At 53.1% G+C, this 26,102-nt stretch overlaps 2 protein-coding genes and 1 non-coding gene across 3 annotated transcripts; 2 read left to right on the top strand and 1 right to left on the bottom strand.

Moving 5' to 3' along the window:
• The first annotated feature begins 2,158 nt into the window (after positions 1 to 2,158).
• Positions 2,159 to 3,187, top strand: LOC106494091 (uncharacterized). The gene is made up of 3 exons (XR_010885766.1): positions 2,159 to 2,275; positions 2,496 to 2,598; positions 3,064 to 3,187. It is a non-coding gene; the product is annotated as an uncharacterized protein (transcript).
• Positions 3,188 to 6,989: 3,802 nt separating this feature from the next.
• Positions 6,990 to 16,518, bottom strand: PDIA3 (protein disulfide isomerase family A member 3). Its single transcript, XM_067305327.1, has 13 exons — positions 16,297 to 16,518; positions 16,118 to 16,196; positions 14,971 to 15,088; positions 14,211 to 14,318; positions 13,151 to 13,280; positions 12,348 to 12,464; positions 11,730 to 11,855; positions 10,964 to 11,146; positions 10,304 to 10,412; positions 9,336 to 9,464; positions 8,302 to 8,381; positions 7,696 to 7,753; positions 6,990 to 7,400 (listed from the first exon to the last, which is right to left on the bottom strand). Exons 1-13 carry the CDS (start codon positions 16,467 to 16,469, stop codon positions 7,281 to 7,283), a joined length of 1,530 nt encoding a protein of 509 aa, XP_067161428.1. The 5' UTR covers positions 16,470 to 16,518; the 3' UTR covers positions 6,990 to 7,280.
• Positions 16,519 to 18,647: 2,129 nt separating this feature from the next.
• CATSPER2 (cation channel sperm associated 2) lies at positions 18,648 to 25,725 on the top strand. The gene is given in 12 exon segments (XM_067305777.1): positions 18,648 to 18,659; positions 18,728 to 18,887; positions 20,023 to 20,196; positions 20,703 to 20,771; positions 21,333 to 21,499; positions 22,085 to 22,240; positions 22,567 to 22,691; positions 23,386 to 23,564; positions 24,086 to 24,503; positions 24,622 to 24,734; positions 24,952 to 25,113; positions 25,694 to 25,725. Coding segments are annotated over 12 exon segments (1,767 nt in total).
• The last annotated feature ends 377 nt before the right edge of the window (positions 25,726 to 26,102 follow it).

Here is a 26,102-nt window from a genome sequence, read left to right as displayed (position 1 = left end):
AGCCATGCGGCGGGCGCGGACGGAGCTGCGCGGGCGGCTCCGGTACCGGGGCTGCGCGCGGGGCCCGCGGCTCAGCCTCCTGCACGTGAGGCTCTCGGAGGCGGCGGCGCGGGCGCTGCGGGGCTGCGAGCGGCGGCAGGTGGGACCGGGTCGGTCGGGGCGGCGGGGAGCCGGGCGCCGGCGGGACTCACCCGGGTCTGTTGTTGCAGGGGGCGCCGGGGCCCGCGATCTCCTTCCAGGGCAGCCAGGGGGTGAGTGGGGCCGGGCAGCGGCGGGGCCGGGGCGATCGCGGACCCAGAGGCAGCCACGGGGACCGGGGCAGCGGGAGGTGCCGGAGGGGACCAAGGCAGCCGTGGGGCGAGTGGGGCAGGGACCGGGGCTGCCGCGGGGGGACCGGGCACCCGGGTGTGAGCGAAGCCCCGCACCCCGGACGCTCCCCCGGCGCCGGGAGCCGCCGATCCCCGGGGAAAGGGGAGGCGCCGGGTGCAATTCCCGGCAGGGTCCCTGCCGGCACGACGGGGCGGGCGCCCTGACGGCCCGTCCCCCGCCGGCAGTGCCTGACGGTGCCGGGCGGCCCCGGGGAGCCCCCGCGGCTCTTTGCCTTCTTCCTCTCGCGCTACAGCAGGGACGAGCCACAGGCCAGCTTCGAGTGTGCACGGCTGGCTGTGCCCAGGTGAGCCTACCGCCGCGGACATGTTGCAGCATCAAGGGCTGCAAAGGAGCTGCAAGCCTGCTCTGTCCATGCCCCACCGGGAGCAGCCCCTTTCCTGCTCTCCCTGGTTGCCACCAGGCTCGGTGCTGCCAAGCCAACGGCACCGCATCAGCCCCAGCCCTGCTCACGCCGACGGTGCTGCAGGCATGAATGGCTGCTGGGTGCTGGCCTGGGTTGCCTGGTCCAATCTCCGCTCAGGTCCCAGTGGGGTCCCCTCCTGCTCTGCTCACTGTCCCCAGTGGACCAGGCCAGGCAGCCCAGCAAGCTCAGAGCAGTGCAAGCAGCTCACTGCGTTCTCAGCCCACAGCTGCCATAGGGGCACGCAATATGCTGGAGCATGTTTGAAGGCAGTGGCATCCCTGGAGATAGAGCCTTTGGGGACAAACTCCCTCCTCTCTCGCTAGCTTGGGATGTCCACCTTGCACGGGCCCCCTCTAGGCACCACTGGGGCCAAGGGGAGCAGGGCTGGGCTCGGCTGGCGGGAGATGTTGTCTGCTCCCAGGCTAGGTCAGAGCCGGCTGGACAGCGTGGGCAGCATCCAGGAGAAAATCACAGTCTGTGCCTTTGAGAGCACCTACCCAGTGCTGCAGGAGCATGTGTCCCAGCCTGAGGAGCCCTGGAGCCGAGCAGCTGTTGAGCTCAACTTGGGTTAGTGGGGTGCTGCGGGTGGCACTGGCCTGAGTGACACTGGGTGCTGAGCCACCTGCTCCCTCCCAGGCTGGGGCAGTGCTGGGTTGTGTCACACCAAGGACCAATGCCAGCATGCTGGCAGAGATCACTGGTGTTTGATGGCTGCAGGGCCCCTGATGTCAGCAGCTCCTCTGGGACAGCAGTGCTGCCAGCCCTGGGATATGGGCACAACTGCTTGCTGTGGCCAGGGTGGCAGCTCTGCACATGTGGGGGGAGCAGACCATGCTGGTTAGCAGAAGACACCTGCGGCACTGGGAGAGCTGGCAAAGCGTTGTCCTGCCAGCCATGGAGGGGCGGCTGCAGGAGACTGGGAGCGCAGGGGTAGGGGGCTGCATGCCGGGAGGGATGGGCTGTGGTGGAGGAAAGTAAAGTCCTGCTGTGGTTCTCCTCGGATATCAACACTTCTGTCTCAATGTATGTGCAGGCAAAGGCATCGCAGGTCTGAAGAAGGCAGGTGAGAACTGCCTGCTGGGAAAGGGCTCTGTTTGCCATGTCCCAGAGAGCAAGAAGCACAGGCCCACAACAACCAGCCCTAGGGCTTCTGTTCAAAGCTTGGTTCAGCTCCTGGCCCTGCGGCCCCATCGCAAGCACGAGCTCGTGCAGCGGCTGCAGGGGATGCAGGTGGGCAGGCTGGACTGGGGATGGCTGCTGGCTGCCCTGGAGGAGGTGAGCGGGTACTGGTGCAGAGCGCTCTCCTATGCCCAGGTACCACAGCACTTGCTCTGACCCTGCTGCTCTCCCCATGCAGGTCGCGGAGCTGGATCCCACCGAGTGCTGCTACCGCCTAAAGGAGGGACTGACAAGCTGGGTGCGGGAGGACTGGCCCGGGTACACGGCCCAGGAGCGGAAGCAGGTTGCCCTGCTGCAGCGCAGGTGGGGTTGGGGCATCTGGGGCACGCAGCAGTGAGGGGAGTGGGGGGCTGGATGTGCATGCTCAGCACTGGGGTCCAGCCAATGCAGGTTGCATTTACTCCCAGCTGCTGAGCACCCTTTGGGCAGGATCAGAACAATCTCGCCACTGCCCTGGCACTGAGTGTTCAAAGATGCTTTCCCTAGTCTTGGTCTCTGGTCACGTCTCTCTCTCATGCTCCAGGAACCAGCCCGATGAACCCTCGGCCCGGTCCTTCTTGGTGCCTCTGCAGCAGTCTCCAGATGGCTGCTCCCCTCAGGGTGCCAGGAGAAACCATCTGGGGGTGGTAAGTCCTTGTAGGTGCAGACAGCAGAAAGCCCCCAGGTGTGTGCACAGGGAGAACGTGCCTGGTTCAGCAGGGCTACTTCCTCCATGGTGAAGCCCAGTGCCTCCCACTGAAGCTCAGTAGCTTTAGGGCTCTGGACTCTGCTCCTGCCTGGTGTCCAGGCCACCCTGTGCAGTGTGCAGCAGGGAATCACAGCTGGGTGTGGAGCTGCTCCAGTTCCCAGCTGCAGTCCCTGTTTGGGGAACATGGAAGAGCCACGAGAAGTGTGTGTGGGGTTGGCCTTGCTGTTGGTTCCCTCATCTACCAACACAACCCAAACGACAGGGCATGTCTGGTGACTTTGACATGGAGCAAGGAATGCAGCAGCCCTGGGCCCAGATCAAAGCTGTTGGGGGTCCCTCCAGCAGTGAGGCTTGGGGCAGGGGTCCAGGACAGGTCCTGAGGCAAAGCTGATTTGTATTTCAGAAACGCCTGGCACTGCTGAATTTCTCAGATCCAAGAGGCAGCAAGAGGTCCCGGGCCCTGGAGCCTGCCCCTGGCTTGCAAGAGTGGCACAGGAGCTGCCTGCAGGCAACCAGCATGGAGCAGCTGGGAGCACAGGGCCAGCAGCAAGCTGGGCCTCTGCCCCTGGGCAGCCAGGCTGGTGAGCTGCAAAGCTCAGAGAGGGAGGTGAGCACAGAGGAGGCAGATGATGACTGGGAGGAAGGAGACCTGCACCTGGAGCAGCACCTCCCTGCACCTAGAGGTGAGCAGGTGTCTAGGCAGAATGGCCATGGACAGAGCCCCAGGGCATGTGGGCCCAGCCTGCTCACAAAGCAGAAGCTAGCCAGATCCCAGGGTGTCTTAGTAGGGAGGCGGGTGGCCCAAAACAGGACTTCAGGCAAGCAGAGAGGTTTTGGTTCTGGAGGCCAAGGCAAGGACCAGGAAGGTGCAACCCTGGGTTAATTGCCCAGCCTTATGGCCTGGGGCTGCCTCTCCTTTAGCTGCACTGCTAAAGCTCTTCAAGGGTCTGAGCAGGTGAGGTTGCAGTGCAGCCCTTGCACCCTGTCTGCAGAGTGCTCAGGGCTGCCCTGCAGTGGGATTCCCCAGGCCTCCTCAGAAGGCCTCTGAGAGCTCCCCTGTGGGACACAGGGCTCTGTATCTGTGAGAGCTGCGTGACTGCAAGCTTGGCTTGCAGGGAACAGGTCTTCTCAGGCTTGCAGGACGTGCAGGAGCGGGGCAGGTTCTGGCTGAGGTGGAGAGATGGTCTAGGGGAGTTTTAATCCTTGTGATCTTCTGCTCCTTGTTAGATGCCAGGTCACAGGCTAGCAGCTCATCCTCAGCAGAGATCCCAGATTACTTGCGGTAAGTGAAGCTTGGACATTCACTGCCCCAGGGCTACCCTGCTTAGAGTGATTTAGAACCAGCCCCACAGCATTTCCCAGATTGAGACTAAGTTGCCTGCCTAACAGCAGTGTCAGCAGCAGGAAAGGCTGCAAGTCAGACCCCAGACTCAGTGGGGCAGGTAGCAGGGTCACAGCACTGCCTGTTCTTTGCCATGCATTACATAGCGCTGCCAGCCCCCTGCCCTGCCAAGAGCAAGGGCTCTTCCCTGTTGCAGAGGGCTCATAGACACAGGAAGAACAAGCCCTTTCTCCTGGTTGCGGCAGAAAATACCACACCATCTGCTCAGCGGAACAGTGCAGAGCCTATGAGGCAGCATTTAGTGCAGACTACACAGAGTACCGCTACCTGCACGCTCGTATTGGTAACGTGAGTCGGAAATTCATTCAACTGGGAGCTAAAATGAAGACTCTGAAACAAGGAACAGAGGAACGCAAGGCAAGTGTGGGTGACCTGGGGCATGAGCAGTACAGCTCTCCTCCAATTCTGCTCATCTGCTTCTCTTGGGTTTCAGGCACTTGAAACTACAATTTTGCATGAATACAGCCACTTCAAGAAGGTAAGGCTGGATGCAGGGTAGGGACTTGATTCCCTCCAGGAGCTGACCTGTACTTTCCCCCTCCCTCCCCCAGACTTATCCCAGCTACCAGCAGGAGAAACATCGCTGTGAATACCTCCACCAGAAGCTGTCTCACATCAAAAACCTGATCCTACAATTTGAAGAAAGCAGGAGCTCCTAGGCAAGCTGCTGCAGAAGTCACTCCCCCCCCCCCCCCAATTTCTTAGGACCTGTGCCCATGCTGAAGTGCAGAAGAGGTGGAAGAAGCACACATCAAAGAAAGTGCATTAGGTTAAGGGTTAGATTAAGGAATACCACAATACTATCAGTGCTTCCCTTAGTGCCCAGCAGCCCATATGCAGCTACTGCACAGGACAGCTGCCTGGTTGCTATTAGAAGCAAGTTGTTTCAACTGCATGCTGCTCTGGGTCACCTATTGCAAACTGGTTTGCTGCTCTGGACTGTGGCCTTGGCTGCCCAGCCATTCCGCCTGAGACAGAGGAAAGGCGGGGTGAGGCGCTCAAAGACTCTTTTGCTGAGGTCTGTGCCAACCCAAGCAGGTCTGTGTCACTTAGACAACTCTTTGGGTGGCGACTGCCTTCTGGTGGGGCTGAACCAGGAAGCAGCATTAAGCAGAGGTAGCTTTCACTGCAGACCTCCAAAGCAGTTTTGCTCTTAGCACCATGGAGGCCAAAGCAAGGACCTTGTCAATCACATGAAGTAGGTTTGATGACATGCCCTGCTGAGATATTGGTGAATAAAGTCTTCCTTAGAATTCTGTTTCTCCTCACATGAAAACTCATTAGCTTCAGTTTAGCTGCTGCACACAGTATTGGGCATCTGGGCAGGCACCATCACTCTTGCTCTCCTGGCCACAGCACAATGCCTTTCTCACATCCTCCTCATCCCTGTTGCCAGGAAACATAACACCCACCAATCCTGTGGTTGCTTCACCCCTGCTGGCCCAGGAATGGACACTGATGCTTATCAAGAGCAGCTCTCAGTCATACCCTTTGAAAAACTTAAGCCTTGCTTAGTGCCCAGCTACCATCAGTTCTGCAGAGTCAGACTTTGGAACAAGACAAGGATCAGAGAAAAGCTTCCCCTTGCTTTCCCTTACATGGCCCAGGCTGGTAGCTTCCCCATTAAGGAAACAGTACTCCAGTTTTATACAAGTTAGTTACCAGCAGTCAAAAATAGGGGCCTGCTGTGCTTCCCTGTTCCTTGCATCAAGTCAGCAGCCTGCTGTCAGTTTGACATGTAAGGAACTCGCATTTTGCTCTAGGATCACTGAATGTCATCATTCCCTGCCACCCAGTACCTTAACACTTGCTCTGTGACATAGAACAGCTGTCAACCAGAAGCATGAGTACAGAAAGATGTAGCTGGGGAAGAAATTCTTGTACTTCAGAACTGATTCTGCATAGCTACTGTAGACATAGGACCATGTTTGAGTGTTGTGTGATCTGCTGTACCCAGAGAATTCCAGCAGCAATAAATAATTGGTACACAGCCCTTTGGAAGTATGGGGGAGGAATCCACAGAGAAAGCAAGCACTGGTTTCTTACCATGGTTACTGCTGCAACACACAGCAGTGTGTTATGAGTCTACCAGCCCCTCACTCAACTCACATGCAGCCTGACAAACAAAGATTCAGAGCAACAGCTCATCTCTGTTCACCCACAGTATCAATCCTGACCTTTCCTGCCAGCACATTCTGGTCCCAAAACAAGGAAGGGCTGCCCGAGATGGTCAGTCACAGCCTATACAATCCAGCTGCAGCATAGGATCATATTCCTCTCCCTCCAGAAGAAAGCCACCACTACCGGGTGGTTTTCTACCACCACTACTTCAAGAGAAATAATGGCTTTATAATTAACAGGTTTTAACTGCCCCTAACCACACATAAGAGTCACAGACAAGGATCTTTGCCAGAGAAGCCTGCTGGCTACAAAAAACTCACTCAGCACTGGTCATACTTGTTTTTTGATAGAATATGTAGTTACTAGTGCTTCTCTCATACATTGACTACTTTTATATCAGCTTAAAAGCTGATTTATTGCTGTTTATATGCTGCTGAGCAAGCCCTACTACTAGACTGCTCTGTTTACCCACATTTGTCTAGATTACATTAGTACTACATACCTCCAAGCTTGTTGAAGCAGCATTACTACCCTGTCAGGCAGAGTGCAGGCAACAAGCATTTGCAAACAGATTCCTTGTGCCCCAAGCCTGAAGCACAGCACACTGAGATACTTGCTGCCACTGCACTCTGGAATGACTCTTGTTAACTGAGCAAAAGAGGGGAACAGACTGTAGGCTGAGCTTATGATCTAGAAAACAAAGCCTTCTAAAGGTTCATTAAACTAGATTCACAGTAGGAAGTTTTTGACCTACACACAGCAGTATCCTGGCTTTGAGAGGTCTCCACAGAACAGAGAAAACTGGTTTTAAGGGGGGGTCATTTTATTGTTTCACTTCTCCAAATGTACAAAAAAAATTAGAAAATAACCCTGCCCCCCACCCCCTCCCAAACCACAAAACAAACCAGTCTGGGGAGCCCCACAACAGTGCAGCTAAGAGACAGCAGGGAATTAAACAGAACTAGATACAGCAGCTGGGTTCCCTTCAGCCCACATGGCATTGGTCACTGGCTCTCCACAACCCAGATTTGACCCCAGGCTGCCCAGTGCTCCCCCAATTCACAGAGCTCATCCTGACAAGATGGTGAGTGGCTACTTTACAAATCCTCTTTTGCCTTCTTCTTGGATTTCTTGGTTTTATCTTCCTCCTGCAGCACAGGGGTATTGGTTGCCTCCCGCTTCAAGTAGCTAATAAAGTCACTCACTTCCCTGCCACCCTGCAGAAAGCACAAAAAGATAAGGCGGTGCTTGCAGTCCTTGTGGAGTTCTCCTTTGCTAGAGGGGGAGTTCAGGTGCCAGGCAGAAGACCAAAGCAACTGGAAGCAGAGCTCTCCCCCTTGGGTCTGCAGCATGCAGCAGAACATTCCCAGCAGGTACCACCAGGTGTGTTCCCAGGGCAACAGGGCTAGAGTGCAATCAGCAGCTCCAGAGAGACTCAGCATTGTTTGGACACCTGGATTCTGACTAATCTCTTCAGAAATCCCCAAGCTCCAAGAGCAGCCAGATACTCACCTCATACTTCTTTGGACTTTGTTTGTTGCCAGCTGGAGCAAAGTAGATGGTGGGAAAGCTGGGGAGAGAGAAGAGACATCTCAGTTCCTAATGTGCTCAGTTTCCTTTGGGCTCTGCCCTTTCAGAAAAAAAAATCATGCTAGCTCTCACCAAGGGGACTTGCACCCTACACTCCTCTAGTGTAACATGGTAACAGTGTAAGCAGCTCTGGCACACCAACCCTCAGCCAGTAGGTGGGGCCTCCAAAAGACTGGCCCTGTTTGCAGAGCTGGCTGAGCTCAACTAGGTCCAGATTTGCCAGCTTAACCGTTTTCAGAAAAATGAGCCCAATGTCATTTTTACACTGCTAAGAACAGAATCACAGCAGATGCAAAAGCAGAGGAAGCTGTCAGCAAGACAGGCCTTTAGACAAGGCCAGGACACTAGAATCCCAAATAAGCAAGGCAGATGAAAGTCACTTGACTCTCAATTTCTTCACACTTTAATATCCAGCAATAGCGTGCCAAAAGCCTGGGAGACTTTCAGCTCTCCTGTAGCGGCTGCTGGTCAGAGAGAGAAGCCTGGACCCTTCCATTAACACAGCAGTATACCAACAGTAACACCTACCCTCTAACTTCATACGGAGAAGGCACATCATTGGCTGTAGCATCCATTTTGGCAATGACAATGTTGGGGTCTTTGCTGAGCTGTCAGTGGAAAGAGCATAATTAGTAACCAATCCAAGGTAGTTACACTAGGTATTGATCTATCAGCACCTTCTAGAACAGCTACGTCAAAGGACAGCACACACTAAATACAGAAAGGCGAGCAGCTTCCTTCTGAGCAGTTGTTTTCTGTGTAAACAGGGGCACAGGGTACAGAGTTCTCCCTCAGTCAGGTGTATGCAGCACACATCAGCTAATGTTACCTGCTGCATTAGTGTGGTGTAACTCCTGGAAAACACTGAGCCCAGAGCAACTGCTTTTTTCCAATCTTTTAGAAAGTGAACTGTGAGGAGAAACAGTGCTCAAGTAGGAACGATGCCTGACAGCCTAAGAGAAACACTGGTCAGATCTGTTAAGGAATTTATGTCACTATCAAATCCTGATACAACACTATCAGGCACTTGTTCCAGGCTAGCAGAGACTGTAACAATGTACAGGGCTGACAAATTGGGACCGAGGCTAGTAAAGTATGCCAATATGAACCATCTTCAACAGATGTTTCTCACAAGCTTGTAAGAGCAGCGGGAAGCATTAAGTGGCAGCTACATGACCGTGCTTCAAAAGAAGCTATTCCATTTGTCCATCAAGTTAGAATTTGCAAGGTAGTGTTATCCTCGACTGAACAGGAGACTATAATTATGCAGAGAGAAACAAGAAGAAAGGGAATTTTGCCATTTGAGGCCAGTTACTCGATCAGGGAATATTTACGTGCCACAGCAAAGGGAGCAGCCTAAACCTACCAATGAGTTTGTTACCATGCTCCAGATCCTGCTAATTCACTTCTACATTCACAGGAGACGCCCAGGTGCTTCCAAACCTCAAAGTGCATAGGAAGGCACAGTTATGCCACCTTTATTATGGACTAGATTAAACAATCCTGCGGGTTCTGTCTGTGCTGCAAGATCTAGTTTGCCTTTGCAGGAGTCCTGGACCTACCTTCTCCCCCAGTTCTTTGTATTTGGGCTCCAGATTCTTGCAGTGGCCACACCAGGGTGCATAAAACTCTATCAGGACATCTTTGTCTTCTGCATTAACAATTTCATCAAAGTTCTCAGCAACCACCACCTGATAGTATTTGATCATACAAGTTAGTGTTTTGTAAGTCAACAGCAAGGGGCCATAACATGACATGGTCCATACACTCTGCCCAGGAAAGCCTGGCCCTCCCACAGCAAGCAGTAATATTTAAACCGCATCTATATAACAAGTGTCAAAATGACCAGACACAGAGCCCTTCACTAAGCTATACCACGCTCTACTTACAGATGAAAACCTGTCATAAGATGCAGGCACTACATATAAGTGAGGTTTAGGGAAGGAGGGGGATTGCCCCCCCCCTTTCAATCCCAACAAATTTCATGCTAAGGAATCATTTTTGTTAGACTGGCTGAGGGCATCTTCATTCACACATAAACAAGCAGTGACATCCACTCTCTTATCAGGCCCTTATAAAGCCATGACATGAAACACTTTCATTAAGCACAGAATTTACAGGGATGGATAAAAGGTAAGGTTTTTACCTCCCCAGCAAGGGTGATGAACACTTTTTAGAAATAATACATAAAGTCATGACCAGCTTGAAAGCCATGCCATGATGAAGCACAAGTCAATGCACCAGGCCTCTGTGTTACCTCTAGTTCACAGCAGTAGCATGCCCCAGTAGCAGTTACTATACTGAGAGAACATTTGAAATCAGAACTGCAGGCTGCATTTCTCCCTTGGCTCAGACAACTGCAGTACAAAGGGAATGAGTTCTCTGGTGCATCACAACACAGGTTTCCTCAAGATACAACAACAGAGCACTCACAGTATGGGATATCACCATGTGACCAGAAGCTGCTGCTGGACAGCGTCCTTCATCCACCGGTAGGTGCTGCTGCTACCCTAGACACAGGAGCACTCACCTTCACAGGCCCATCATTGCTTTCAGGGATAGGCTCCGATTTCAGGTATTTCTTCAAATTTCCATCAAAGTAATCTTGCAAGAATCTCTCCAGAGCCTTTCCATCACGGCTGAAAGTAAAGTGACATTTTACAGCCATCATGACACATACAGGATGAGAGAGGATAACTTTCAAGGCTGATTTAAGCTCCTTCCACCCACAGAACAGATGTCACCTGCATCTGACAGCACCAGCCTGGGGCTGGCTTAGAAGACCCTGGGACAAATGCAACAGACACTGTCAGGGTCTTGACAGAAGGCTGGATGCACACCCCATTCTAAGTTTTAGGTCTTCTAGCCCCCTTAAGTTCCCCCCATCCCCACCCTGAAGAAAGGTGCAGCTTTTCCCACCTGTATCCTTTAATGCATCTTATTTTCTAAACAGACACTTAAATACATCTTGAATTAAATCCTCTACCTTTGCATTAACAATAGAAGGACTGCAAGTTCTGTACAGAGCAGTAAAGCACACCTGACAACTAGGAGACATTTTGACCCAGCAATCATTTTTTCCTACAGGAACATCCAGCTTTCCAGTTTCTTTCAGGCTAATGAGGTATGAGCTTGTCATAGACCAAAGCCTAGCAGTGTTGCCTCTCACTTGATAAGTTCAACAACTTACGAAAATTCCTCCTGCATGACGTATTTCTCTCCTTTGGCTGTTCTGATGGCAACAACAGGAGCCTCACCCGTGCTGCTGTCTAGACCAAACTCTGAAAGCTCATGGCCAAAGGTTTTCCGACTAGCAACAGCAAAAGACAGTTTGTGGCCAGCATCCAAGAAATTCTTTGCAATCATCATAACTCTGGGGAGGGGAAAAAAAAAAGCTGTTATTCCCATGAATACTGAACAGAATATCTCCTGCACGATATAACACCTTTCAAACTGAAGCAGACACTGAATAAGGAACTCCTTCGTGAGAAGTGATGTGTTCTGCAGAGGGAAGTCCTATAGATTTGCTGCTGAGAAGCAGAGGAGTAAGCTTGCTTCTGCTCTGAATGGAGCCTGTGCAAGTGCTGTGTGCATTCATTCTCCACCCCACTGGCTTGATCACCAGCGTCTCACCTACTGGGGAATAAAAAGGATAGGATCTCACACCACCTTAGTACAGAAGTTTCTGTTCGAGGTCTTGAGTGGCATCCTCTGACTAGAGATCCAAAACCCTAAACGAGTGATGTTTTGAAGGATAAAGATACTCTATACTTTGGGCCATGCAGAGAGCAGCCATCCCAATAGCTCAGATTAGAAACTCAGCTGAAAGTTTCCTGGGAGAAGAGAATTAAGGTTCCTCATTTTGTTTACATGTAAAACTGAACTACAGAACAATACTAATGTAAGGAACACATGAGGAAGGGGTGGAGTGGGAGGGTGCTTATCTGCTTCTTTACCTGTTGCGCCAGTAGTTGGAACCCTTTGCATTCTTCTCATAGTCCACATCATAGTATGCCACCAACAGGTCCTTCCCCTGGATCAAGTCTTTGTTGTCTTCAGTCATGTGTGGACAGATGCCAAAGCTATCAATGAAACAGATGTTAGCAGCTTCAGTCTCACTGCCCAGAACCCATCACCTCCCAGGAATGGGCTTGATGCAGCACAATCCTGTTTCCTACCCAAAGGAGAACTTTACATGTCAGTAACCAGCAAGATCCAAGAAAGAAACACTTTGTTCATTCACGCACCACTATGGTAAGTTAAGTCTGCATCTCTAGCCACAACACCAGTTAACACATTTAGACCTAATTGAGATCAAAGCTGACATACCTCTCAGGAAATTCACTATATTTTAAACAGAAGTGTGGCTGGTAGAATATGGAGAGTAAATGCCAACAGCCATGCCAGGGTTACCAGAAACAAGATGGTCCCCAAGGGAGATGGTGCTTGCAAGACACATCTTTTGGACATTGATTAAGCAGGAAGTGTCAGTAATGCCAGTTATAGAGAACAAGGTCTGACAGGGCTGAATCCAGCTCAGGCCACTATCACATGTCCAGTGAGGCATCACTCACATGTTCTCCTGGATAAATTTCTTGATCTTTCCACTGGTTATTTTGTCTTCCGAGTATTTCACAGAGCTGTCCTCAAACTTGCTTGTCAGGCGTGGAGGACGGAATAAGACTATACCCCTGAGGGGAAACAGATACCACAAATTAGTTTAAAGTATCCCTGAATTTCCAAGGAGTGGCAGCTAGAGGGGATAAGAACTCAATCTCTAGTGTCTGCCCCAATTCACTGTTCACAGATTCAGTGAGGTTGTCCAGTTTCCAGGCAGGGCTACTGTCCTATATCTACCTAGCAGGCCCTGTTCCATTATTCAGATAGGCTGTGGCCTTCAACAGTTGAAAACTTAAAACACACCACACACAACATAAAGAGCAATGGAGAAGCAAAACACCTCTGTTCAGGTATTTCCCACCTGGTATTAACCCTCCAAAGCCTGGAACAGCTTGTACCAGATGGAGGACATTTTCCCCATGCAGTTCCACCATCTAGAAACAGCCAGGACAAAGAACACTGAGCCAGAGGTACTCAGGGAATTTTAAAGGCCACAACAGCAATTTTTAAGAAGGAGTAGCTTCATCTGCTGTTCTACCTTAATTCCAAAGAGAGAGAGAGAGAGAGAGAGAGAGAGACAGGGACAGAGAGAGGAAAAAAGAGAGAGAGGGAAAAAGAAAAGAAGAGAGACTACCAGTAGCTGGGGAATACCTTAAGCTATATTCAGAAGGTAAACCCAGCTAATAAGCCTAAGTGAAATCCATGAATTTGTTCCAAATGTCTCAATAGCAAGGAATGTTTCTACTAAGCAACTTACTCTCCATCTTCCTCATACTTCTGCACCAATTCTTCCTCACTGGTGTGTGCAAAGCGATAGTTATCTCTTAGGTTGTTGGCAGCTTTCATGAATTCTGAATAAGCATCACCAGATGCATCTCCAAAGAAGCCTGCAGTAGAAAGACAGATGGTGACCCCAAACTGACTCAGCAGCAGTTACTGCACAGTTCATACCATTTGTATTTGTAATGCACAGGAACACCCCTTCTAAATTAAGTCCTCAAATGAATGCCCAGACCTTCTTTTGACAGGTTCTCTCCCATTTTTAATGCCTATATTTCCTCCCTTTCACCAGCAGAAAGCTACTCAAGGGTTTGCCTAGCTCAGCAATCCACGCTGACATCCACCCACCCAGCACGGGAAGCAGTTGTCTTCTGAGCACAAAGATTTCCATTGGCAACCAAATGTGACACTACTAGTAACAACAGCCAATGATACGTAGCAAGTTTAGGAATGCTGATCAATACCCATGCGGTTGTATTTCCATGATTATATCTAATTCACATAAAGGAAAGCTGCTGTTATCATGTGTTAACCATGATCAAATCACATGATGTCAACAGCTTAACACCTTGAGATATCACCCTAGTATACTTTAGAAATTTGAAGCTATCTGTTGTCAGTCAGCCAAAACAGCAACAAACTTTATAAAAGACACTATGGTCACAGGAAGTCTGAAAGCCAGTCAAAGAACCACAGAAAAAAGAAGAAAAAAGAATCAGGTTGGAAGGAATCCACATAGGTCATCAATTCCAACCTCCTGCTCAAATCAGGACCAGCTTCAAAGAAAGATCAGGTTGCTCAGAGCTTTGTCCAATTGAGTTTAAGACCTCCAAGACTGAAGGTTTCAAAACCCCTCTAGGCATGTGCGCCAGTGCTTTGTCATTCTTACTATGAAGAACTTTTTTGCTCACATCCAGCTCCAGTTCCCCTTGTCACAGTTTGTGATACTGCCTCGTCCTTTCACTGTGTATCCCCACAAGATCTTCCAGGGCTAAGTGCCCAGCACCTTAAGTGCTGCAGTGAACCACTCTACTCACCTACTACAGAAGCATCTTTATCACCGATGAATTTCTCAAAGTCAGCCACAGAACTGAGAGCCACTGAAGCAGGTCCTGCCTGTTTCTTGAGGTGACTGACAATCCCATCTTAACAAAAAGTTCATAATTGTTAAAGGCATCACTACAAAGTTTCGCAAGTCTTTTTCAAGCTTCCCAAAACAAAAGCTGTTTCTTCAGAGTCCATACTCCTCTTCCACAAAATAAATATAATATGAACTGAAGTAGTGCTAGCATCAACTTCACATAGGAACTAATCTAAAAGGGAGAGCTTTTCAGAGGACTGCAATTACAAAGGAAAAAAAATATTTTCAATATTCTCATATCAAGAGCCACTGGTTTGCTACCAAAGCGTTACAGAAGACTGTATTGTGAAAAGTCATATTTTTCAAGAGATCTGATCAAAAAGAGACATAGAATACTCTTTAATTTGTACAATTCAGAGATTAGCAAGGTATATGTACCAAGAAGTCATCTATATGAGGTCTTCCCCCACGCATTTTCTGGATACTGCCCATCAAGGATGCTATGGCCCAAAGATAATGTGGAGCTTTTCACCCTTAAAGGTGCCTTTTAAGGGACAGTAAGCATCCAGGGCTCTCCCAACACAAAGAGGTGGGGGAAGGGAGAAGGATATCCTTCTTTGCATCCCTCAATACATTTAACATCACAAACAATTCTATAAAATATGGACCTTCTTCTAGCACTATTGTTAGATGTGCAAAGATTGACAAGCTTCTACCTGCTGTCCTGGGCCCATCATAGGTTCCTGCCTCTTCACCATCTCGAAAAATCTTCAGAGTGGGATAGCCACTGACTCCATACTTGTTACAGGTATTGGAGTTTGCTGTACAGTCAACCTAAAAGAAAAGAAATATTGCTACTCTGTCTTAACTCTGTGTACGTACAGAAGAGGACAGCTTTGCCACTTGCCCACATCTCCACGCTATCACACAATGTAAAGATGAAGACTAAAAGCCTTGAAAGTTAGCAAGTGTCTTTAAACTGGCCTGGATTCCTTTCACATAAAGCATAAGGATCTGAGAAGCATCTGAGAGCCACATGCAGAAGATCAAAAGCCAGGCCTAATGCATCCAACCAGGTGGTCCAAGATGGATCTGCTACACAGCATGCATTATTGAACAGTCAATAGCAGCACTACTGGGGAAGGAGGTAGGATGGAGGTAATAACAGGGCCAAAAAAATCTTTGAGGAAATACTGGAAAAATTCAACAGCTGCCTGTGTGACCAGACAACACAAGAAAAACAGCAGAAAGACTAGACTGCTTACAGTTAATGAGAGGTTTTAGAGAAATTAACTCTTCTCAGGACCTTATCAGTCCTGAAGTTCCTGCAATGGCTGAAACAAACAGGCTGACCTCAATCAACAGGGAGATTATGGCACCAGAATCCAGTGCACTTCCCATGAAAGAAAGTGGAGACCCCGTCCTCAGAAAATTGTACAAGTTTTCTGGCAGAAAACAAGGCTTGTTCTCAACCCTTACTTTATGAAGTCAAGGAACAATGCAATGAATACAGTACTACGCTGATACCCAGACTAAACTACACATTCAAAAGAAGGCTTCTTCATCCCTAGTTTGGGCAAGCCCTCTTTCAGACACTGGTACACACCCTCATTATGCTCTGCACACCAAGCGAATGGGCAGCTGCCCCTGTAGGATTCAGCTTCCAGATCATTCCCTGGTGTTTAAGTCTTCAAAGAGACGAAGCCGCTCAAAGCTCTAAAGAGCCATGAAGAGACCGGATGTGCTCATCGCAGAGGCTGTTAAGGGACTGCAATAGCAAAACTTCCACTTGACCAAAGTCTATTCGTAAGCCGCCACGACAGCGGCGCCCCGTCGGGAGAGCCGGGGCAGCCCAGTGCTCACCTTCACGAGGGGAACGATCCCCTTCAGCCTCGTCGCTGCCGACTCGTACTCGGGCGCCAGCCGCTTACAGTGCCCGCACCTGGGAGGACGGAGGTGTCAGAGCGCCACGCGGACCGGCCCCGGCCCCGCGGGTCCCCCGCCGCCCCCCGGCCCCCCCGGCCCCGGCGGGCCGCCCTCACCAGGGCGCGAAGAACTCCACGAGCACCAGCCCCGGGCGCTCGGCCAGGCCGCTCTCGAAGTCGGCATCGCTGAGCTCCACCACGTCGGAGGCGCGCGCGGGCCGCGCCGCCAAGGCGAGGAGCAGGAGCGGGAGCAGCGCGGCGAGCAGCGGCCGGTGCCGGGGCGCGGACATGGCGGGCGCTCCCTCCTCGGCGGCGGCGGCGGCTGAACAGGCGTCGGGGGCGCCCACGGCCGGAAGTCCCACCTCCCCAGCCGGATCTGCCGTGTGGCAGCTCCCCATTGGCCGTCGTGCCGCGCGTCACACGAGGTCAGGCCAATGGGCTGATGCAACGTCCGGCGGGGCGGAGAGCGCACCTCCTCCCCTCCCCCTCACAGGCGCCGGGGGGGACGGTCCGGCCCCGCCCCGCCCCGCCCCCCGGGCACCAGCCCTGGCCCCGGCCCCGCCCCGCCCCCCGGGCCCCAGCCCCGGCCCCGCCCCACCTCCCGGGCCCCGGCCCCGGCACTGACCAGCACCCCGGACCCCGGCCCCGGCCCCGGCTCCAGCCCGGTCTCGCCGCCCCCAGGGCGCCCCAACACGCCCCGGCCGGGCCGGGTGTCTCCCTGGCCCCTGTCCCGCAGCCCGGCGCCAGGCCGACGTCCCCGGGCTGCAGCCTGGCAGCGCTGGGCCGGGCCCCGCCGGGTGCGCGTGGCCCTGCTGGGCCCAGGTAATGGGCCGTGGAGCCACAACTCACGGGGAGCCACGTGCTGTTAAATGATTGCCAGCCTCTAAGGGATTTAATTCATTTCATCACTACATGTTGGTTAAAAATCGTGCCACGGCCATCATGTATTTAAAACACATCAAGGGTCTGGAAGTAGCACATGCAGGTGGTATTGGAGTTGTTTCTGCTTAGAGCATTCTGCAGATGCAGATCCAGCACAGCAGACCTGCAGCGCAGCCACAGGGGATGGCTCCAAGAAGTGCTTCAACCTCTGCTTTCACAATCACTCTTACACACCTGACCCTGCACCCATCCCTTTTCATGGCGTTATAAAGCAGGGCTCGCAGAGCTTCCGTGCTTCCAGTCACGCCCAGCAGCAGGCTTCTCTTAATCCATTACCCTTCATTTATAACCTTTGCTGTTTGGTTGCGTGATCAGGAGCACATCCTTTAATACTCGGGCTACCTGCTGAAGTGCCAACTGTCACTGGCTAGCTGTGAGCAGGCACGCTCGTTTCCATGTCCTGATAGTGCCATAGTCCTACAGTGTTTCCTTATGAGCAACACAGCACAAGAGCTGCATAAAGCTGACCACAGCTAATGTTCCCTGCTTCTGGAGATGCTCCAAATCCTTGCTACCATATTCTTTCTCCAAAAACACAGGAGAAATTACTGTTTTCTAGACTGCCACAAGAACAAGACTCTAGAGATGGTATTTCAAAACTGCAGGGCTGACAATCCTGCGGAGGATCTTTCCTCTTATAGAAACAAAATAATCACCTGTTATTTTTATTGCCTTACAGAAATTACTCCTAAAAGATCCAAAATCAGAATAGACTAACAAAAATTCAGGAAGATGAAGGAAAAAAGAATGAAGCAGGAAATATTTGGTGAGCTTATGGAGGCCTGAGAAACACAGAGGGTGATTCAGGAATGAAGGAATGGGAAACAAAAGGCCAGTGGCGTCAAGTATTGCCCACCAAATCCACGCAAGCTGGTGCATACGCCCAGCTGCACATACCGCAGCACAGAGGGTGTTCACACCACATTGGCTGTTAGTGGTTCGAAAATGGACTAGCTGCCAGAGGAATCAGGAATTTCTCTGAGTTTGACCTCAGTAATGTAACATTGTGAATACCGGTACCAACAGAGCCACAGCAGCCAGACACAGGCAGTGGCACGAGGGAGCGGGGCACACAGCACGAAGGGGAGCCCTTGTCCAACATGACAGCAAAGAGCCCCGGGAAACAAGGCTGCGCATTTGGATGTGACCATCCTTTGCCAGCACGTGTGAAGCAGCTGCACTGCAAATCCTACTGCGGAGCAGGCCCCCACGTGCAGCTGAGCCCACCGGCCTGGCCCCAGCGCTCCCGGTGCCTGGGCCAGGCCTGGGAGGACGGGAGGAGGGGGGCGCGGGGGTGTTAGCACTGCTGGCACTGCGCGCACAGCACCGCACACCCCAGCTGTAACTGGGCAGGTTCCTCCGCACTGGCCGGCATCAGCCGCAGCGGCTGTTCCCAGGTGGGCTCCCACCCGGAGCAGGGTTCGCCTGCGCTCCCTCTGTTCCACACTGTGATGTCAGCCCGTGTTCTGCGGCACTGCCACCGTGAGCCTCTGAGCGCAAAGGCAGCGCAAAGAAACCCCTGAGCCATGAATCCTCAGGTGAGGCTTCTGCCAGGCATGGCCAGCACAGGCACCTTCCATGCTGCTGCTCTCCCTCTCCATTTCAGAGCGCAGAGGATGCTCACAGAGACGTTAGATGCTCCCCAGAGAAGCTGCTTCCCCGGGCTGAGGCCATTCGCGCCAAGCTGGTCTGGATGTTCTACCTGATGGATCACCTCCAGGGCCTGAGCCAAGCGATCCCCCGACACAACATCAAGGATTTCCTTGGTAACCAGATGCCTGTCTGCCAGGCTGGCAGTGAGTGGGTAGCACAGATGCTTGTCTCACTGTCCACCTTGCTGCCTGCCCTCTGCATCACTCCCCAAGGGTGTGGGTGAGAGGCTGTGCCTGAGAGCTTGGCAGAATGGGAGAATGGCAGGAGGTCAGTGAAGGGCTCCTGGGAGCGTGCAGGGATGACTCCCCTTGCCCCAGTCACATGCAATTGCCAGCTACCATTTCCCCCTCAAAAGGAAGGGTTTATGGCAATAATCTAAACATTGAGAGCCTTTCAGATCTGCCAGGCTCTCACACCTGGCCAGCAGCAGCTCCACCTCTTCTCTCTGGCAGAGTTGAAAGGGACAAATTAAGATCTATCCCCTCTCCCACCTCTGTTTGAGTAGATTTTGCTGCAGCATGGTAAGTCAGCCTAGCCTGAACGTTTTTTCCAGCTGTACCCATCCTCTGCTCAGGTATCATCTAGAGCAGGAGGAAGAGACACAGTTATTGTCCTGCATCCAGCAATTTGGCAAACAGGAGCTGGAGTGAGGCAGGATGCAGTTGTTTCCACTTCCAAAATACCCTCCGTGCCTGTGCTTTTGCATCCTTCACTGATAGCAGCAGCACAGAAAAGCACCTCTTAAAGTTCCTGCACATCCCAGTTTAGTAGCCGGTAACAGGCCTGTCCGAGGCTGCACATAGAGCAGAGTGAACAAGGTGGCTGGGCATGAAATGCTTTGGATGGAAGCTTGAATTAACACAGGGACGACTGGGCTCCTGGGTCCTGATCCCAGCTCTGCTGTGTGATCCCATGGCAGCTGCTGAAGGTTATACATGACTTGATTTAAGGCGGATTCACAGCCCAGCCTGATCCTAGCTGTGTGCAGTTGTTTGAGATAGCTCCACATTAAGGATGCCCTGCCTCTCAAGGGGATTTGGACACAGCCTACTAAACTGTCCGGCAAAGTCTGCTTTTTCCTTCTCCAGTGTTGCAGTACCCCATCTGCTTCTGTTTGGAGGGTGCTGCTTGGCCAGACCTTGTCCAGTGTCACCAGTTCTTAGTTCATCACTCCAGCGGCATGCCTGCCACCCCTGCCAGTCACAGGAGAAGGCAGATTCCCTTAGGAGTTGCTTAGTCTCTACACAGATCCCGGGAAGCAGAGGAAGCTGATGCTCAGTGATCATAACCAGCTGGTCCGTTTCAACATCAGTCCCATCAGGAAGACCCTCATCACCCCAGAGAAACACCTGCATAGTCGCATTGAGGTCCGCAGCAGCCGCTGGCCTCCCCTTGCCCTGTGGGCATCCTGGCTCCTGCGCAGTATCCTCCACAGCCAGCCTGATGACCGTGCAGCAGTGGGCAGCGTTGTCCCGTGGGACGCAGGCTCCCTCCAAGTGTTTGTGTGTGGGGGAAGCTCTGGGAATGGGGTGGATCAAACTGGCTTCCTACTGGGAGAGGGGCTCCACGTACTGGCAGCCAGGACAGTCTTTGCCCAGTGATGGATGAGCAGGGACTGTGTGAACAAATTAGTGCTGGAGGGCTGAGACACTGAGGCCCAAGCCCTCCTGGCATGCCTTTCTCAGGTGAGCAGCTGTTGCTGAACAGCTTTTCATGGGGACCACTTTGCAGCTTTTCCAGTGCTTGGAGTGTCACTTGTCAAAGGCAGGACTCTCTTGCCAGGGCACTAAGACAAAGCCCAAGCTTGTTCATGGAGCAGTATGTCTCATAGCGCACGGTGCACCTCTGAGTCCCATTTGTGAGTTCCTCTGTCCATGGAGTTTGACAGGCAATCAGTGTCCCAAGTTTCCCTCAATGACGAACCTCAGGCACGGTCTTCAGAAGCTTCATCATCTTCCTGATCTTCCTGAACACACTTGTCCTGATGATCAAAAGCGGTGAGCAGGAACGTCCTCTCCTCCTTGCTGCACAGTGCCAGCCTGACCCTGGCACTGGCTCCAGGCCTGGATCTCCCCAGGCTAAGCCCTCCCCATGCAGAAGGGTTTGCTGCATCTCATGATACACCATGGCAGTGGGCTTAGGGCTGCTGCCAAGGGATGCTCTGTGCCTGGTGGTTTGGCAAGACGTGCCCACAAGAGCCAGCACTAGTGGCCGAATTTGTATCAGTGGTTAATTTTAGATACCCACCTTCCTTGCCTGCAGCCAGTACAGAGCTGCAGCCTCCCATCCTGCTGTGTCCCATCCCACCCTTCTGAGGACTTAGTGCCTCAAATCGGGCCATCCCACCAGCCTTTGCCCTCAAAGCTCAGCCTCCGAGCACTCCCTCCCATCACAGCCAGTCTGGCAGCTCGGCTGGACTTTTTCGGACATCATTCAGTACAGCATTTCTGTCCCACCATTTGTTTCCCCTTTCAGCAGCCTTCCTCCTGCCCTCACCCTGTAACCTGTCCCCTCTTGCTGAGAGCTGAGTGTCAACAACTGTCCCCTGTGCTCTCCAGAGCTGATGAAGGCCAGCGTGAGCCACAACATCACCACTGCCCTGGAGGTAGCAGTCTGGGTCATTGCTATCATTTTCATCATTGATATTGCACTGAACTGGCTGGTCAGCTTCAGGGACTATTGGAAGAGCGGGTGGAACATCTTTGACTGCACTATCACCTTTGTGGTAAGAGGCCCTGGGCGAGCCCCAGTGCAGCACCGCGAGTGCCCGGAGGTGACACCAGCTCCCTGCCCCAGAGCCAGGGCACAATGTGGGGTGGGGTGGGGGTCCCTCGCTGCACTGGAAATCCCACAGACAGGCTCTGCCTGCTGCACGCTCGGGGCTGCTCAGACTCATGCCATGCTCTCCTGCTCGGCTTGACTCAGTGCCACCCTGCCAGCTCTTTGGCTGTCTGAGCCCTCCCCAGGTCCTGCCTCCAGGGTCACCAGCTTACAAGAGGTCCACTTCCAGTGGTGCAAAAAATTGGAGGTTGGAAAATGGGGCTGCCCCAGGCCCAAACTAGACAACATGGACACTCATGGAGCTGATGTCTGTCTTTCTGGGTCTGACTCATGGTTTCTGGACAGTTGGTGCAGACCCTCCTTTCTCCGTCCTCTGGGCCGGGGACTTCCACCACAGGCTGGCGCTGCCAGATCCCCTGTAGTGTGGGGAGATGGCTGGACTGCTGCACCATGGGGTGGCCATAGACACAGAGTGCTGCCTTGGCCTGGTTATCAGGTCTGAGACCTCCACACTGTTTCCTGACTGCAGTCACTCATCCCCGAGTTCTTGTACCTGTTCCACATCGCGGAGGAGTCTGTCTCCAAGAGAATCCGCCGTGTCTTCCGCATCCTCCGCTCCTTAAAGCTGTTCTGCAGGTTCCGGCAGGTCCGGCTGATCATCATGGCCATAGCAAAGGCCCTGAAGGTGGGCCTGGGATACAACGGCAGTGGGAAAGCCACTGCTGTGCCACGTATCTACTGCATAGCTCCCCCTTATCACAGCTCATTTCCCAGCAGAGCATCTGTCACGCCTATACCCTACCACACAGCCAACACCTGCCTTCACCCACTGCTACCCACTTCCTGACCCTGCCCCAGCACTCCCCAGAGCCCAAATGCTCCAGGCTGACTCCTAGCACCTAGGAACAGCCACTGTCCCGCAGTGCAGCAGCACCCCGATGTTCTGCCCTTCCCTGCTAAGTGCCAACCAACACTGCCTGTCCCGACAGCCCTGCCTCTACCCCAACCCAGGCCATGACTTACATCCTCCTGTTCCTGCTCGTCTTCTTCTACGTGTTTGCTGTCTCTGGTGTCTTCTTCTTTGAGAACTACACCCACTCGCACTACGCAGATCAAAACTACAAGGACTACTTCAGGTAAAGTGCCTCTGTCATGCAGGCTCGGTGCCCAGCCTCCACCTTGAAACGTCTTCTCTGCCTGCTGCCCTGGGCTCCCACAGCTGCCCTCTCCAATGTGTGACCAGGGCGTGCGATATTGATACCAGGCACTGGCACCATCGTAGTGCCACACATGTTGGCTGTCTCCTCCCCAGCATGACCCATGCTCTAGCAATATGTACAGGGAAACAGGGTTGCTGCTGCAGCTCAGGCTGCCCAAAGCGCTGATTGGAGCTACCATGTGCATGTGGGGTGCCAGTGAGTGCAGGGCAGTGTGATGCTGGAGAGGGAAACCAGTACTTTATGGGCTGAGGGGAAAAGCTCACAACTTCCACTGCCATCTTGTGCTCTGGCTTCCGCCACAAGGACAGGTTCCAGCCCCCGTGAGATCTCTGATGGTCTGCTAGAGCCCTGCCATGCCCAGCACCCCATCTGGTAGCACGTAACACCTGTAGCCTAAAATACCCACGCAGACTCCCCTGCACCCAGGCTGTGTGAAGCCTGGAGCAGCCAGGCAGCAGGGCAGTGGGGCACACAAGACAGGGCACACTGCACGTGGACCCAGATGGCAGCCACACTCTTCTGGGGTGTGCTTCACCCTGCTGCAGCTCACACAGCTGATGGACAGGAGGACACAAAGACCACATGTGACAGAGCCATTCTCTGTCTGCAGCAGCTTTTCCAATGCTGTGGTGACTGTCTTCATTCTCTTCACCATGGACCACTGGTACGACCTGCTTCAGGACACCTGGAAGATCCCCAATATGAACAAGTTCATCAGTGGGACCTACATCATCCTCTGGCTGCTGATCGGGTCCTTCCTCTTCAAGAACATCATTGTGGCCATCATGGGTGAGCACTGGGTCAGGCCCAGCCATCAACCTCCTTCTGCAGGGCCCCCCAAACAACTCACATGGTACTTTTTTGTCTAAACAAGCAAGGCCTATTCCTGCTCCATCACAAGGGCAGCACCTGGCTTTGGACAGGGGAGGTGGGTGCTGCCCTTTCCTACAGCAAGCACTGCTAGTTCCAATGGGACAAGGGCCCAACAAAAGGCAAGAGATTTAAAAGGAGAGGGAGGTGCCATGTCTGACTCTCTTATTCATTTCAACCTGGGATCTCTAACAGATGGGGAGCCTGGAGACCAGTGTCCAGCTGTGGTTTCTCTTCCTTCGTAGGGGTTGGGGAGCCTTCCCACTCTCCCAAGTTCTCCAGGGTACACAGCAGCAATATGGGCAATGGGCACAGCACACAGCCCCTTCCAAGCAAACTCCTCACAGGCAGAGCAGCCTAGGGAAAGCCCACAAATCCAAGTCCCCTTCCCTCCATGTTGCCAAGACCCTCTTCCCAGCACTCATCACTTTACTTCCCAGTGAGTAATTTCCAAACCATCCGGAGTGACCTGATGGAAGAAGTGCAGCAGATAGAAACCCAGAAGCAAGCGGATTTATTTAAAATGCAAATTAGAGAGAGGTAGAGATCCCCTGCCAAAAAATGCTTCCCACAGCATGTGGACACTGCAGCACAAAGAAGATCTTTGCCTAATGATGCTCTCCCTGCTTTTACCCTGCAGGAGACACAGCCAGTCCTGGACAGGCCTCAAGAGCTCACCCAGTGGCTCTGCCAGGCGAGTGTGGACATCCTGGACCTGGACAGGAACAGCAGCACCCAGAGCATTCCAGGGCTCCTCCCTATGGGATTGCCCCCAGGAACAGGGGAAACAGCCAGCCCTGTGCCAGCCATGTCTGATGAGTCTCTTCCCCTTGCCCACTTCAGAAACAAAGCAGAATTGTTAGATAGGCTAGATTTGTTGTAGCTCAGATCCAAATACAGAAGCAAGATGGTGGAGGAGCATGGCTAGACGTCAGCCAGGGCCAGTGCTCACTTGTGGGTTTCCTTCCTGCAACAGGTTACTGGACCTAGAGGCAGAGCTGGGCAGAAAAGCCCCTGCTCTGTCCAAGAAGAGCTCTGAACTCAAGCTGCCAGTAGAGCAAGTCATGAAGGACTTCCTGCCCAAGGACTGTGAGTCTTGCTGCCCCCACACCTTGAACCTGGGCAGGAGGCCGGGGGGACACCAGAGAGGCAGCCCACATTCTTCCCCAAGTAACGGGAGGGGAGGGTCTGCTCCTCTTGCAAAGGGCTAGAAGAAGGCTGAAGCAGGACAAAGCAGGGGCCTGTTCTTATGGAGAAGGGAACAGGGCTTCTGCCAGCTCTGATACTGAGGCCTTGCTTCCATCAGTGGACTGGGAGACATATATTCACAAGAACCTGCAGGGACTGATTGATGAAAATGAAGATGTACAAGTACTCTGGCCCCGTGATTCCCTCTTCCGCTACTTGGAGCTGCTGGAGCAGTTGCAATATAACCTGGAGGATCGCAAGAAGCTGCAGAAGTATGCTGGTTAGTGTGCACTCCCTTCTGCCAGACCCAGGCTGCATGGCTGTCCCGGCAGCAGGCTCCTGTAGCACAGGGTCTTACAGGAGCCCAGTGCCGCTCCCTCCATCCAGCCCCACCACTGTCCACAAGTGCACCGTGCTCTCCTATGCCCTGCACGGCTCAGTCCGGGTGGGGGCTGACCTCTCCGGAATTCTGTCCACCAGCTGCCCAGCTCTTTGTGCACCCAGGTGAATCCCTTGTCCTGCTGTCTTTCCTGTGTAGCTCCAGACACTTCAGCAACACACAGTTTAACCTGAGCTGCCAGTCTGTGGAGTCCGGTCAGCTCTGCTTTCTGCCTCCCACCCGGTGCTTGTCCAGCCCCATGCTCTGAGGACCATGTCACCACAGAGCTGAGCAAAGTGTGCAGACCAAGACCTGCTGCCTGCTGCAATCATCCTGGGCACAGCAGGGCTGGCTCTTGTTTTGCAGGACTTTGCTCTACCAGGCAGCTGGGCAACGTGCAAAGGCAGATTTAACCCGCGCTGCTAGAAATCACCACAATTTCACTAGCAGGAAATGTAACAAGTTCTGCTCTTCCTCGCAGTCCTGACACTGATGAACCTAGAGGAAAAGTGAGGAGCGACGCTGGAAGGGCGCGAGACAGAGTGCAAAAGCAGACGGAGACACGGAAACGCGCTGCCTCCCGTCCCTCTGCTTGCGCAGCAGCGCCCCGGGGTCTCTAGCGAAACGGACGCCCGTGAATCCAGAGCCGCCCGCCTGCTCCCTGTTTGTCCCGTTACACCGCGGCGGCTCCGCAGTGCGGCGGCCTCGCGGGCGGCGCCGGCCCGGCCCGGCAGGGGGCGCCGCAGCGCCCGGCCCGGCCCCGACCCGGCCCCGGCCCCGGCCCCGGCCCCGGCCCCGGCCCAGCCCAGACCCGCCCCCGCCCCTCCCGGCCTCGCCCCCGGCCCCTCCCGGCCCCGGCCCAGCCCAGACCCGGCTCCGCCCCCGGCCCC

The sequence above is a fragment of the Apteryx mantelli genome, chromosome 15, assembly GCF_036417845.1.
Source record: "Apteryx mantelli isolate bAptMan1 chromosome 15, bAptMan1.hap1, whole genome shotgun sequence".
In the NCBI taxonomy this organism is placed as follows: domain Eukaryota; kingdom Metazoa; phylum Chordata; class Aves; order Apterygiformes; family Apterygidae; genus Apteryx; species Apteryx mantelli.
This window is presented reverse-complemented; position numbering and strand designations above follow the sequence as displayed.

Bases quoted from the DNA above. Each gene is read 5' to 3' on its own strand.
- PDIA3 (XM_067305327.1), bottom strand. From the start codon at position 16,469: ATGTCCGCGCCCCGGCACCGGCCGCTGCTCGCCGCGCTGCTCCCGCTC. The intron at 12,465-13,150 runs GTAAGTTGCTTA...GTTTCCCCTCAG, and splicing joins AAGTATGAGGAAGATGGAGA to GGGTATAGTCTTATTCCGTC. The intron at 7,754-8,301 runs GTAGGTGTTACT...CTCTCTCCCCAG, and splicing joins TCTCCGTATGAAGTTAGAGG to CTTTCCCACCATCTACTTTG.